The following is a 15,214-nucleotide window of genomic DNA, read 5'->3' as shown; positions in this document are numbered from 1 at the left end:
GAAAATGTTCTTGTATGCGGCACAGTTTTTAGGTTGCGTGTGTAGAGTTTTCAGTTTTTACAACATTACTGTTACAGGCATTTACTCAGTGTAAGCTGTTAAAACATGGGTTTAATTACCCTATTTCAAGACCAGTCATAAACAGGAGAAATAAAGTTGCATCAGTAGGCTAACTCTTTTACTGCTTCTAAATCAATCAAGGACTCCAGTCCTGCTTTTTGTAAATGTGACTAAATTGTATTGTCAGAGCAGTGTAAATTGGGTAGAGTAACATAATAATAACTCAATTAACTACTTGTGGTAGTTAGTTAGATAGATCTGGGCAATATGATGATCTTATTTTTACAATATAGGCAACTTTTCTCAGCATACTGATGATGTGGTTAGTACTTAGAGAAACACTGACCAAAACTGTTATTCTATAAAGTGCCTGTGGGGAAAAAAAAGTGGTGTCATACTATCAGTTTAAAACAACATGGTAATATGTAGCAGACTGGATATTGCGATATTGCATTTTTGTCATTTCACCAACCTGTACATTTAAAATTTAATTTAAATGTGTCAGGAAATCTCATTTATCGATTTTTTGCATTGTAATAATTATGGGTAAATTTTTAAAAATACACTAGAGCTGTTTAGGTTAAGCTGTAAGTCTTTTGGCTGCTGTGTGAATATCAGCAATTGGAATGCATGGTGTCAATGAGTACAACTGCAAAAGATTATTAAATACCATACTGCATGGCTTGCGTTTTTGTGCTGTGGAAGAATATGCACAGAGTCCTTTTGGAGGATATTGAGGTTTGTTTTGGCAGGTGTAAAGACATTGTGTGGTTTCACATGTGGTGAGAGAGAAGGGCAGCGAGCCTCTCTTTCATAGCACAGATGCTTATTTAACATTTCCGGTCAATCAGAACCATGTCAACATCACTACATGTGCGTGCACGCACACCCACCCACCCACCCATGCACATCAGCATGTACACTGGGGCAGAAAAAATAACTTTCTCCATTTCTTCAGTGGTTGAGTTGTTCTGCTGACCTACCAGTGCTGCTTCTTTCTTTTACAGAGTGCTGTTGGACCTAGGTGTGCTAATGAGCACCAGCTTGCTTCTTAGAGGTCAGTCGTGTAGTGTGTATCCATGCTGCAATTAGAGATCAAAACCGCTCAGGAAGCTGTGCTTTAATTACTGGGGGATTTGCTCAACATATGCAGAACAAATGCCTTTGTTTTAAGTCTTCAGTGCTCCACTGTGAGGTTCGCCACCTTGGCCAAAGTAAATATATGAGCTCGGAGCCTTGTATGCTTTATGAGCAAAGCAGCCTCTCTGCTGAACTATAGTGGAGCTGCTCCAGTGTTGCTGTCACAATTCAGACTTCACTAGGAACAGTTTTGTTTTTCTTATTGAAGAATTTGGGCAGCTCAGCAAGGTTATTCTCCTTGTCTTGTCATCGATAATCATAGCAGCCATTTGGCATTAATGTAAGCCCACTGACCATTTTAAGGAAATACACTCTATAGCTGTATCTGAAAGGGTCCCATGCATTTTATGGTCAATTATAAGTTTAGGTTCATGCAAATTTCCTCCATTGTTATACTAAGCAATTATACGAGAGTCCTCTCTAGAAACAGGATCACTAGAGTGTTCTTCCTTCACAAAGTATACAGGAAAAGAATCCATAGTCTGTGTCCACAGGGAGAACATCCACAAAAATATTGCTTCTATCATATCAAAACCTTTTATCACATCAAGCCTCCTTCCCAGAAATGCACAGTGACAGATGCATTGGAGTTACAAGCATTCTTTAGATGGGTGTTTTTTTTTGTTTGTTTTTTTTTTAAACATATTTGTAAAGGACACACCTAGAAATAATCTGCATGTTTGTCAGCCCAAAGTTATGTATATATGCATTATATCTCCACGCGCTCCTCTATTCAGAACCTATTAATCTCACCATTTATTATGCATGGTTCATTCTGAAAACAGTTCCACCTGAGTAACCCACCTTTCGCTTTAGGAAGACGAGATCCAGCAACTCTGCATGACAAAACCACACCTCATTGGCATTAAGATGTAAGAAATAACACATTGAAAAAGACAGTAAGAAAAAAGAAATACAACTTCAACAAGAAAAACTCATAAAATGGTAAATAATGCATGCTGGTGGAGACAGGAGGCAGACCCTATCCGGTAATGGTCTGGTGAATGTTTCATTCACCACAAAATTGCACTTCTTAGCACTGTGATCAGAACTTTTGGGTGACCTTCCAACAAACCAGGCTGGTGAGTGGCCTAATGAAATAATGGTCTTACAGACTAGAACCAAGAACTCTTTCCCATGATTTGTTGTAGGCAAGGAAGGCCTTAACACATAGCCACCGGAGGCACAGAGCAGGGCCACAGGAAATGCCGCCATATCCAAACAGCGGTGAGATGCGAACGCAGCCTGAGACCTCTCCAACAACACAGCTGATGTTTATATGTGGGGGTAAAAATAGCAGCCCTGACATGGTTCTCATCGACTCGTGTTGTGTTCCTTTCTATTAGTCACATGACCTCTCTCGCTTTTAAAATGAGTGATTAGTTACAGATGTGACGGCATTCAAATAAATAAAGCCGGCTCCTTTATTGATAGAGCAGAGAGCTGATGCGCAACAGATGGTCAAGGGGCATAGATGAAATTAGTTTGATACGTGTCCTGTAACTGCTGTGAAATGGTGACATTTCTTCTGGAAAATGGTACACCTGATGCAGAATGACTAATTGGTTTCAGACAGGAAGGAGCAAAACACTTGTGACTGAGAGAGGAAACAGCTAAATACCAGACCAGTGACTGCTCCATCTGCCATCCGCTTTCCCTGAATCAGGATCAGATCTTATGTGACCTCAGAGCCGTTGGGTGCAAAATGATTAAGCAAGGCTCACACGTCCTGTGCAGGATAGTAGGTGTGCAGAGCACAAAATGGCTCTCGGGCTGCCTTTTACTCTTTTGTTCTTATTCTGTAACCTTGGCTCTCAGTCTCTCGTCTTGTTCTCACCCTCACCATGTGCACTTTCCTTTCTGCATTGTCTGTCTTCTACCGTCTTCCTTTTCCTCGCCATGCCTCGTCTGTCTCGCCAGCGTTTCCCACTCTCCATTGCTTGCCTCCATCACTGTGGTGAGGTGAGGTGACTCCTCTATGAGTCAGTTGTTCTTTGTGTGCTTGTGCAGTAGTGGGAAGCTTGGCAGTGGGAGCCTGCTCTTAGCCCTCTGCTCAGCTCGTAGACGCCCACAGCCATGCACCGCAAGCTCTTACTGCCACACCACACTCTTAGAAATGTAGAAACGCACACACGTCCACATGCACGCACAATCACGCATCTGCTCGCACGTGCACTCACTCACTCTCTCAGGCTCCGCAATGGCTTGTGTGTAATTTCCAGCATTACGTTTTGGTGGATGAGAGAAGTGTGTGAGAACAAAACCGTGAAAGAGAGGAGAGTTTAACACATCCTAGGTCCAGATGCGCTTCATATGTGACCATAGATGGCACAGGTTTAAGTCAGGTTTCATTGCCTTCTAAAGGCCAGGAAGACATGACAGTTTAATTGCACACATTGACAAAACAAGCTTAATAGTTCCCCAAACCCTAACTTTACATCTCAACTTTTCACTGTTTAAAATTTGAAGGTGGCTCCAATTTGTCTGTGGTGTGCCATTTATCTACCCTTCATGTAATTCTTCACTGTGGCAACTTTGTAGCTAACTGTTTTCATAGCCAGTCAGCTTGCACTTAGATTTGTGGCCTTTGTCATTTAGCAGAAATAGAATGTCACCTTTCCCAATAGATGAAACGTTCTTTTGAATTTCAGACCTTCTAAGCATTAAAATGAGTGATGGTAGTTATCAGTGTGCTTTGGCTCCACCTGACCTTGTGTGTGTGTTTGTGTATAGGTGAGGCAGTGAGAGAGAAACTGTGCCTGCCTGCAGGATGGGAGTGGTCAGGACAGTGGCCAGGGAACACTGGAGAGAATATGACATGTCAGGATTGCATTTCTCAAAGATGATCCTTATCGACCGATAATCATATGATGTTATAGCCTCAGAGGACCCTAGGATGCTAGTACTTTGTGTGTGCAGTGCATTATTCCAGGTACAATGTAATATAATGATTGAGAGGATAATGTGCATGTATAAATGTGCCCATTTTGTTTTTTAACAGATGCTGGGAGCTGTCAGACATTAGAGAATATCACACAGAGACAACGATCATGTATGATGAGTTTCTGTATTTGTAACCAGTTACTTAAGTAAGTTTCTAAATATGAGGTAGTTTCCTGGACAGAAAAGGTGAAGCACTACCTCCTGTAACGGTGGGGAGATGCGGGGAAGGCAGGATTCACACGCGAGTCACCAGGGAACGCACATTTTTTAACAAAACTGAAAGACAAACACGAACAACAAGCGATAACGGTGAACAAGACAAGTATGAACACAAAGGCACAGACACAGCACAGTATTTCAGCACAGGAGTATCCCTGACCATAATCAGAACAATGACCCACATCCAAGAGAGCTAAACATGTGGTTTAAATACACATTACCAAGGAGGCTAACAAGAGCCAGGTGTGATACATAACAGGGAGACGTTGCTACAAACAAGGGCAAAATCGAACACATACACCGACACAGCAACATAAGCACGTTGTGGGGCTGTACCACGTGAGCTAGGAGCCTGTGGGGCATCAAAACTCACAACTTGATAAGCATATAGCTTTAATAACTATAGCAAGATTATAGTGGTTACATAATAGTAAAAACAGATAATTACCTAATACTGGACAAATTAGTTGCACCTCAATAGGCTGTCTAAATGGTCTTAAGTTTCTTTAGGTCTAAGTTTAGGGCCTTAGTATGCTACATGAGGTCCAATGACCATATTCATATCATGGATGAAAAAAGCATGTCCATGTTCAGCTGTGCTGCAGTGGATCCATGCAGATAAGCTGGCCTTGCTAAAACCCCCAGCCAGTGCAAGCACCCAGCTCCTGAGCAGCTAATGTGCTCTGTGCTTCACGCTTCCCATACATGCAGACTGGCAGGCCCTGACACTTCATTCCAGTAGCTCCTGAGTAAATGGTCAGAGTAAAAAAGCTTTTCTTTATCAAAAAAATTTTTTTTTTTTAAATTACACAGTGAGAGAGATGGAGATTCAAAATGGTAGCTCCTCAGTCTAGGCAACGTTTTTTCACATTTTTTGTTCAATTTTGGTGAGTCTGTGTGAATTGTAGCCTCAGTTACCTGTTCTTAGATGACAGAAGTGGCACCCGGTGTGGTCTTCGACTACTGTAGTCCATCTGCTTTAAAGTTTGACATGTTCATTCAGAGAGCCTCTTATTTGAGAGGTTAAGTTACTGTTGTCTTTCTATGAGTTTGAACCAATCTAGCCATTCTCCTCTGACCTCTGGCATCAACAAGGCATTTCATCCAGAGAACTGCTGCTCACTGGTTATTATCTCTTTTTGGCCCATTCTAGACCTAGAGATGGTTGGTTGTTGTTGTTGTTGTTGTTGTTTTTTTTTTTTTGTTTTTTTTTTTTGTATTTCTCTATTATTGTATTTCCCTATTAGGTAACATCAATAACAAATACTCCTTTTGAGATAATATTACTAATGAGTAGAACTGTATCTCCTAATATTCTCCAACAGACCCTTTCATGGTAAAAATCACCCACTAATTGCAAAGGATATAAGCTCATGTTGAATTAAGTCTAGCAGCGCTGTGTGCTAAAATGCGCTTTACAGCTCTGCCTACAGCTCTACCTAAATCCACTGTATTACTTGAGACTGGTCAAGTCTTTTAAAATATTTTTAAATACTAAACATTGTATACTAAACAAATCTGTTTACTCTCTAAATAGAGTAAGGTAGATGCAGTGTTGTAACATTAGTAAGGCCTAAGAATAATGTAGCCCTGTGCTGCAAAGACCCAGAAAGAGAGTTCTAGAAGACAACTAGCTCTCCTTTGCGGTTTCTTTACTTTTCGCGGAGTGAGGGCCAGATTATTCAGGTGAATGGAGGTCAGGGATGTACACTGAAGGGATATGGAGAGAAGACAGTAAATGAGGGGTTCTGTCCAGTGCTGACTAGGTGCTGGCTAGCTGCTGAGCTCCTCTCAAAGTTCCCTGGCAGTATTTCATTACCACGGTCACCTGCAACTTGCTCATTGGGAATTTCATCCTCATACTTCTTTGATCATATATTGTAAAATTATTTTGGAAAATTTAACTGAACTGACACCAAGTACTGAAAAAGTACCCATAAAGAATGGACTGTGATATGTGGGACAGTGTTATTATAACTTTAAGGAGCAGAGCATGTGAGGCTGTCTCTACAGTGGGGTTGCCTCCTCCTCCAGAACCCAGTCTAACCCTGATAACCAGGAAGTTTGCGTCACTGTGAATGAGGTGGATGTGGAATTGGCAGGCTGCTCTTGGTTCTGAATGCATTCTTCTTTTCACCATGGAATTGAAGAGCATCCATGTGGTTGCTTTGGCTTTTATTTCTTGTCTGGTTAATTTGGATGTTCTTTTCGGTTGGTAAAAGTGGCTATTTCCAGTTTGTAACCCGGAATTATAGTATAGGTTAGGCTGGACGGGGTATGCATTACAGTGTAGTAAATGAGACTAAACATTTCGATTACTCAGATGTCTACTAAATTTAATTGGTTTTGTGATGTAATTTTAAAAAGAAAACAAAAAATAAAATATACCATTAACTGAAATATGGTTAATGTTCTTCAGTGAATTTAATATTTATTAATACAGTAAGTTTGGGTTTTAAAAAATTGAATAAAGTCAATTTTCAGCCTAATAGCTCTTTTTATTCAGATAACAAAAGATGGAAGCTATTATGTGGTTCCTATTATGCACTGTAGGAACTCTAAATCATATTCCCGTTATACCAGCCAAACCTTCTGTAATGTCAGCTGTCGTGCTTTATAGCCTTCTCAAACCTGGCTAGCATGGAAGTGTACTTGGTAGATAAGAGCAGAGGGAGGAAGGCATTTCTTTCCATAGTGCACGGGGTGGTAATGTCTGTTCAGTAAGGTCTGCTCATCCTGGATTTCATAGTGCATTTAGTCAGCCTCGGCAGTCAGAGCCAGTTAAAATCAGTCATGCACAGCACTGACCAGACTCCTCCCAACCAGAAAGCATGCTTCAGCATTCTCCCAACTCGGAGGTGCTTCTTTTCTGTTGGTCACTTTTACGTTTTCATACACACATGTACACATATGTAACACATGCACACCCTCTGTGCTCAACCACTTTTTCCGAGAGCTGGCCTATGGGAGAGGGTGGTAGGCTGTGAGGTTGCTGCAGTGTGGGCTGGGTGGGGGGTGGATAGTGAGGTTCAGCATGTACCTGTCACTGCTAAATGATTGCTCATTTCCTGCATGGAGGAGGAGGGTCAGTGTGGAGTAATAGAGTCCAGCTGCCTCATCTGGACCTTACCTTGCTTTTCACTCCCTTGCTCTAAGCATTCTCTCTCTTTCTCTTTCTCTATCCCCCTCCAGTCTTCTCAGCGTGTTAGAGTGTTCTCACCTGCCCGCTCTGGGCCCTGGCTGGCTGGCCGGGTCCTGCGCGCTCCTCTGCTCTTTCCTTGACCTCCCCTTACTGCGCATGTTCTCTGGCCTGCTCTCGGGAGTGCAGCTGTTTTCTTTTGCTCTCTCGTTGAAGTTTTTGGTCTGTGTCCAGTTTTAGTAAAGGAAAACACAGAGACAGGTTGTAACTTAGTTTTTTTTTTCTTCTTCTTTTCTTCTATGTTTTTCAATCTGTTTATGTGTTTGTGCTAATGTTATTGTGTGTGCATGTGTGCATCTAGAGGAGAGCGATCAGTTAAGGGACAGTTCAGTTCCAGATTCCATTCTGAATCCAAACCAGATCACATGACCTAGAATGGAACTTTCAACAATGACCAGCTGTCGTCAACATTCCACTGGCAGGGCCACTGGAGTATAGCCAATCGAAAATGGTCACTTACATTGCAAACAACTGCAGCCAGCTAAACCAGTGGTGTGTATCACATCACATCCATCATTGGTATGATATCAGCTAGTCATCACGGTAATTCCATATTCTGCAACCATCCTCTCCTAAATGCTTTTGCACTGAAGTGCATGGAGTGAAATGTCTTGAGTAAGTACAGTAAATACAGTAGTGCTTATACGAATGCTGCTAACCATGGTTAGGTCAGCACACACCTGACTGAACACATTGAAAAACGATAAAACATAAATCTTATGAATATCTCCCTGTGTTTTGAACAGGGGAAGAGTGTTTAAAGTTCTCAGTAAAACACATGCTCCATGGAAACGCATTTAAAGAACCCCGCTGAGGAGCATTTGCCTTTTCAAGAGGCATTGAGGGATCCAGGGTCACAAATGGATCTTGGAGTCCTCCTCAGCAAAAAGGCCGTGACACTTCACCACAGAGACAAGCAAACTGCGTACTTACTCTTGGTCAGATTTCAAGTTCTTGTAATAAGACTTAAATATGCAGTGACAGCTGAAACTCAAATTGTTTCATGTTCAATTAGAGAAGAGTATGTTCAGATATTACACTAAATAAATTACCTTTTGATGCATCCTACTTCTTTTCGACCATCACATCTGTTGAAAAGAATGCACCAGCGTCATGCTACATAGAACCCACAATGTACTCTCTCTTGGCTTTGCTCATATTTGAAGTCATCCAAGTTTTATTTCCATAAATTATGTCACTCCAAGGATGTGCTGGAACCCATTCTGGATACGTGAAGCATCACTAAACCAGACTGTTCTCTTCTGAGTGACTGATAGATTAACAAACATTTTTATATGCTGTCCACTGAGCATGTGCAGTGTTTTATCACCTGGTCGGCCTGCCAAAGTAACCCTCTTTTACATTTCATTATATTTCTTTCCTTCTCAGTACGTTTCCTCTCAGTGAGTCTCTTTTCCCCTGTATTTATTTATTTTTTTTACTTCTCTTTGCTTTTGATGGGGATTTCCTAGTGAAAACATTTTTGCAATGTACCAGCTTTATTTTCTTGTGATTGCTGAATTTTGTTTTCCTCTCCAAATTGTCAGATGACCTTGCTACCAGGAAAAGAGACTGCATAGTTTTTGATATCATATTTAGTTGTGATTTCTTTCCACAAAGGATGAAGGAAAAACTTTTGCCCTTTTTTGATAATAAACATAAATGTTATGTTCTTGTGGCCTTTTTAAAATCTTTTTTTTTCTTTTTTTCTTTCTTGTGTAGCATTACATAGGTCAGCAGTTTGTAATGATTTGTTCATTGCTGTGTTTTTAAAAGACTTCTGTTTTCTGAACTAGGGTAGGGTCACCCTCTCTTGGTTCAGAGCTCTTAAAGCCCACACTAAGGGGGATGTGTTCAGCATTGCTGCTTGGAGAAAACCAGTTTGAAATATTTATAACAATTGATTGGAACCCACTGCAGCATTTAACTTCTCTATCTCTCTGACTCTCTAGCAATCTGTGGCAGTCTGGCCAATTCTTTGTCAAATACTTGTATGTTTAATAGGTCTCAGGCAGGATCACTGATTGGAGTGGTACAGTCAGTGTACTCAGCATGGGACAATGATGAAAAGTAGTGCCTATATATCTAATTGGTTGAAGTGAATGTGGATTTTCTTAAATGTCTTTGTAAATGTGGCCCTTTTTAATTTAGTAGAATTATAGAAGGCAGTTATACTGAAAATTGATGAAAACCACCTATTAAAACCTTGTTGGCAGCACAGATGCCCTGTGTGCCAAAATGTTTGACCAAAAGTTTTTTTTGTGAAGTTAGTTTTACAGTGTATTATCAGAATGCACCATCATCCCCACTGCTGAAATAACTAAAGTTTCCATGCAGCTGTGTTCAAAGCTGTCCTTTGGATAAAATTGTCCGATTTAGATCTGATGACTTCTACTCAACCTTTTTCTCTCTCCTAATTTGCATAAGCAGAGAGGCAATTTACGTCCTCCCTCAGACAGCTGTCTTTACTCTGACAGGTCTCCAACTTGGCATCAGTGTGAAAATAAGTCAGATGCTTAATGCACTGTTTCCCCTTTTATTCTCCCTCGCTCAGCCAGGAAAGGGTTACTTTCCATGTTTCCTGTCCAATTCCCACAGCTTCAGCTCCTTTCAGATCGCTTTCTTCATGCTAAACATTCCCAGGCTCCCATAACCTCCTGGCTTCCTCACACCGGCCAAGAGCAGTCCCAGGTGAGAGCGTGGGCGAACCTCCTGTTTTTAAGGATTAAAATCTCTCATTTTTCTCTCCCCACCCCCTTCTCTTAGCCATAGTAGCTGTGAAATGTGTTTTCACAAGTATACCCCGTGATCACAGACATGGGATTTTTTTTTTCATGAATGATGTCAGAGATAAAGGGCCAAAAATAATGATAGGTGAACCTTGATTTTTTTTTTTTAGTACCCATGAAAGCAGGCCTAAGATCTCCTACAGGGCTGTGAGCACTGAAAACCAGCCAGGAAGTCTTGTGTTCAGGTACTGAGACCTTGGAACGGTCACAGAAAGGGGTTCGATCTCTGTACTTGACCAAAGGGGCAGTAAAATGGCACCTCCCTCCTGCGAAAGCCCATAAAAGCATGATGCATTTGAGAAACATTCACTGGCTCTTGCAGTCATTGCTCAGTGCAAGGGATCTGTTCCCATGACAACATTTGAAAAGGTTTGATACAGCAGAGGAAGTTTGTGATCAATTTGAGTGGTGTAACATGGACACATGACACCAAATACATCATATTGCAGGGTCTACACAAATGACCTGTGGTCTCTCAGCTTTCCAGACCTGAAGAATGCAGAAGCTTAAATACATGCTTTAGGAGTAATGGGGGCGTAACAGTTTCCAGGTAAAACTGCACAGGTTGAAATGTCTCATGACAATCAAGAACAATTTCATTAGTATGAATAATTAAGTTTATGGTACACCCTCAAGTTTATGGTACACCCTCACCCTTAGGAAGAGCACTTTCATAATCTTACTGTTTATTCCTTCTTACTCACTGTGTTTTTCTTCCCATGTGTTCATACTCCGTATTTCTCACCTCAGAGGTGAGCACCTGACCGGACGGTCACCCATTCTGGCATGAGCACTCTGCTGCTTTTGTAAGCGGACGCTTGGAATGGAGCGGAACAAGTGGTGCCGATGTTGTCTGCTCCTGACCCAGAAAGTAGATCTCCTGAGGCCTGCTACATTCAGCCAGCCTGTGCTGACTAATTGTCCCATGAGCACTAATCGCTTCCAGGCCCCGCAGCTTCTTAACCAGCTGAGAGAGCTGAGATGGTGCTGCCCTCGCGCTGTGGCCATGCCAGATATCAGAGCCTCGCAAACCAACAGTACATGCTAACCAGAGCCACGTGGAGAGGTTTTGTTGTGCAGGCAGGTGTCTGCCTGCACTGCACATATGGAGATTGCTCCGAACTGCTTCTGTACTGTGAAAACCCCCCCCACCCCCACCCCCCCCCCACCCCTGCTGGACCACCTAGCAGGTCAGTTTAGAATAAACATTTTCACTGACTGATGGACTGTCCATCAAACCCATTGGAGAGGTGTGCCTTTGCCAGGGGAACTGCCCATCTGTGCAGTGGCTGGCTAAGCTTTTCTAGGCATTTATAGCTATATTGGCAAACACACACAAAGTGGTTAGCAGCGAAGACTGCCGTAAACACCTTGCTGAAGAGCAACTGCCATTCTCCTGTTATTATATTATGTAATATGGTAGATGGTTATTCAGGTGGATTACATCCAAGAATGATTTTCACTAGTGGTTTTGTTGGAGTTAACCTTCTAGTTAACTTGCTAGCTTTTAATATGGGATCTTCAGGACAATGTTGAGGTGATGAGAATTACTATGATTTTTATTAATCTAGCATGCTTTGCTCTGTCCACTGTGGGGGAAAAATAGACTTTTGCTGCTTAGGACTTGGAAAAATGAGACAATAGATTTATTAGCTAGCTATCTAGATATGCAGTATGTCAGTTGCATTTTAACATGTCAGTGATTTCTCAGATTCTGCTGTGAAGCACTTCAGGAACAAAAAGATCTGTGGAATATTTATCTTTTTTTTTTTAACCAAGTTTAATGTTGAGTCTTTTTTTAAATATGATTGAATGCCTTCCCATTGCTGAAATGCATATAAACAAGAGATCCAAGTGTCTTCATATTTAACATGTTAGTGCTAGTGTTAGTGTTGCCGCAGCCAACAATTGAAAATACAAATGCTTAGTAGTAAGCCACAGGTCTAACCTAACACTAGCACTAACATTCTGTGTTGACTTCTGAACTAGATGGTGGGCCAGTGAAACTGGGCTTGTTTAATTTTGTAATCCCTTTATTTATTTTTTTTATTAATATATATATATTTTTTTTAGTATGCAATTTAACTTTTATGCTTTCTGACAAGAATCAGTTATTATATAAAAAATAATTAGATGGCAGTCAAGTATAGCTGGATTCCAAAGGTCTTTCTAAAGGTGATCTTTAGAGTAACATTGTGTTTAAAAGCACGCTACCTGTCTCTGATCACTGCGACACAAACCCGTGACCAAACCTGCGGTCTCACACAGGAAGCGGCTGCCACCCAGCGGAAATCCTTCCACCTCCCATGGCTAAATAGAGCTTGATGTGAGTGCGTGCATGTGAGTGCGTGCGTGTGAGTGCGTGCGTGTGAGTGAGTGTGAGTGTGAGTGAGAGAGTGAGTGTGAGTGAGTGAGTGTGAGTGTGTGAGAGATTCTGCTGCTTAATGCATGTCTTAATGGAGGCTGTTTTAGAGCCCTTGTTTTGTTCTCTTGTTATTATAGTGATCTCCCTCTCTGCTGCTTCCTGTCTAGTTCCTGTCCCCTCTCTCACCCTAGAGGGAGCGGACGTGTCGTCGGACAGACGATAGAAAATGTGTACCGGTCGTGGTCCTTCTCTTTTTTTGTTTCTCTCCTTCTTTGATGTCTACCAGGTGCTCTCCAAAGGAGAAGCAAGATTACTTTGTCTTTTATTTATTTTAGGGCGTCTACCTTGAAAAGTTTCACTCTTTCACGAGGCTAAATGGTACTCAGTGAGACAGACATTCATAGTTGTAACATTTACTGGACCTATAGTACTTGTCACTAAAATTCATATAGCTGTACAAGTAAAGATAGAAATGTTCAACCTAGGATTCATATTTTCTGCTCCAGCTCTCACTACAACAAGGCTAAATTAACACGTCTGCAGGATCATAATCTGCAGAATTACTTTAGACTGGAACTGGGACGGATACTGGCTTTACCTGGTACTTGCAACTAGATGAGAGCAAACATGGAATATCTGAGAGTGCTTGAAGATCAAACTGAATGTCATGGGAAAGCATCTGTCATTGTGTTTTTAAACATATTTAAATGTTTTCAAAAATATGATATGTAATGCAAGAGCTCAGAGGACAAAAAGGAAACACTAATAACCTTTTTATAAATGCTACCTAAAGTGTATATATATACTACAAATTTGTGGTGCAATTAACTGCAAATGCTATCCACTGTTAATGACTTGAGAATAATACATGACTTAACCAGTCACTGAATTGCGTACTCATTGGGTAAGTCTACATGCATAGCTAAGCTGAGTCGGGAAATTGCTGTAATTCACCTCACAGTGTCAAAAGCAAGGAAATAAATGTGAAGCGGGAAGTGATGAGTCAGCATTTTGTCTCTGCACCCGCCACATGCTACCTGAGTGTTTGTCCTGTGTGCAGTAGTCTAGTATCTGTGTTTGTCCTCCCTCTGGTCAGTCTGTTTCCCTGAAAGAAGGATAAACACACATTATTGTCTTTTGTCATTGGATTAAATGTTCTTGTCAATGAATGGAAGGCTATAGTTTTTTTTGTTTTGTTTTTTGAAGCAGCGATTGATTTTTGTCTGTGTATATCTTCCTCCCACTCCTCCTCACTCTCTGCCTGTGTTCATTGGCTTCTCCTCATTCTCTGCCTGTGTTCATTGGCTGCTGCCCTGTCCCAGTGGCCTCCTTCTTTCTGCTGTCCTCCTTCATCTTTTCTTGAGCTGAAAATTAGCCATTATGCTGAGGAGGCTTTGGCAGCAATCAATTGGCTACGCTAAGTATGCTAAGTCCCTCAGCTGGGCTGTAAGGTCACCTGCAGCTAATCGCTAACAGGAGACATGCCCCCAGATTTCTTTTCGCCACCGTATTTGCATACAGCTAATTTAATAAGTGGGATCAGGAGAGGGCGAGCTGAATGAAATGTCAGAAGCATTAAATAGTTACACAGTGAGGTGGAGGTACGCAGTTCTTTATAAGCACAAGGAAGGAGTCAGCAGAAAAGCCTTGGCACACAGGATAAGTGGGTATGTTATTGAAAAGAGTGGGCTGGATGTTTTAATGACATTAGCGGTGATTGGGTAATTTATCAGGTTGTTTGGTTGTTCATGCCCAGTGTAGGTCATCCGTCACAGGTGTGCAGCAGAAAGTCTTAACAGAAGCAGTTCACTGCCAGCCTCCGGAAACTTCCATCACCTACTGCTGAGTAAGAAGGCAAGGTGCTTGGCATTTTAGAATGCCAATGAGTGTAACAGAATCTGAGGGGGAGGGAAGATCATAGGTGAATGATGTGAAGGATATTAGAGCTACTAATCTTTTGTGTATCTCTGAATAAAACAAACACATTCACACACACACACCCCTCAGTGTTTTGCAGGGATGGAGCACATTTTTCAGCAGAAGGAAATGCTCCTCCTACAGGAGGTCTGTCTATAAGTTAAACACAGAGGAAAACCACACACTCATTCTTTGATTTTTTTTTTTTACACATTTAAACTCCTTGTATGATCTTAGTTCGTTCTTAGTTAATGTGTTTGAATATGAGGCTAGATCAATTGGCGTAACCAATACGAAGGGAGTGGATAAGCTAATAATATATCTAAGTAGTACCTCCTGCATAGCTTTATTCTTTCTTTTGATACAGAATTCTGCCATGTCAGCGTTGTTGGACATATTAAAGAAAATTGCTTTAATTTCTCAGTTTTCAACACTGTTTAAGTAGTAAACTTGCTATTATCAGAAAAGTTAGTTCAATGGTTTCTGTGGCCAGGGACCAGTTAAAAAGCAAACTCCCTCTACTGTGCTTGCATCTGGGCTCTCTTATAATGTTCTCTTGTCTTTTGGCCCACTGGCACAATG

The 15,214-nt window shown here is 41.4% G+C and overlaps 1 protein-coding gene across 9 annotated transcripts in view; it reads left to right on the top strand.

Moving 5' to 3' along the window:
- The window catches only part of znf438 (zinc finger protein 438), a 38,041-nt gene that overhangs the window by 1,720 nt on the left and 21,107 nt on the right, over positions 1–15,214 (top strand). Inside the window, exon 2 of one of the 9 annotated variants that reach the window (XM_081697681.1) lies at positions 1,068–1,117. The exons of the other annotated variants lie outside the window; for them this stretch is intronic. Coding sequence (XP_081553807.1) covers positions 1,068–1,117 — 50 coding nt within the window. The remainder of the gene's footprint in view (positions 1–1,067; positions 1,118–15,214) is intronic. 9 annotated transcript variants of the gene reach the window in all.

Source organism: Electrophorus electricus, chromosome 15, assembly GCF_041902795.1.
Source record: "Electrophorus electricus isolate QZ-2024a chromosome 15, ASM4190279v1, whole genome shotgun sequence".
NCBI lineage: Eukaryota > Metazoa > Chordata > Actinopteri > Gymnotiformes > Gymnotidae > Electrophorus > Electrophorus electricus.
Note: the sequence above shows the minus strand (reverse complement) of the source record. Positions and strands in the feature narration are given on the sequence as shown.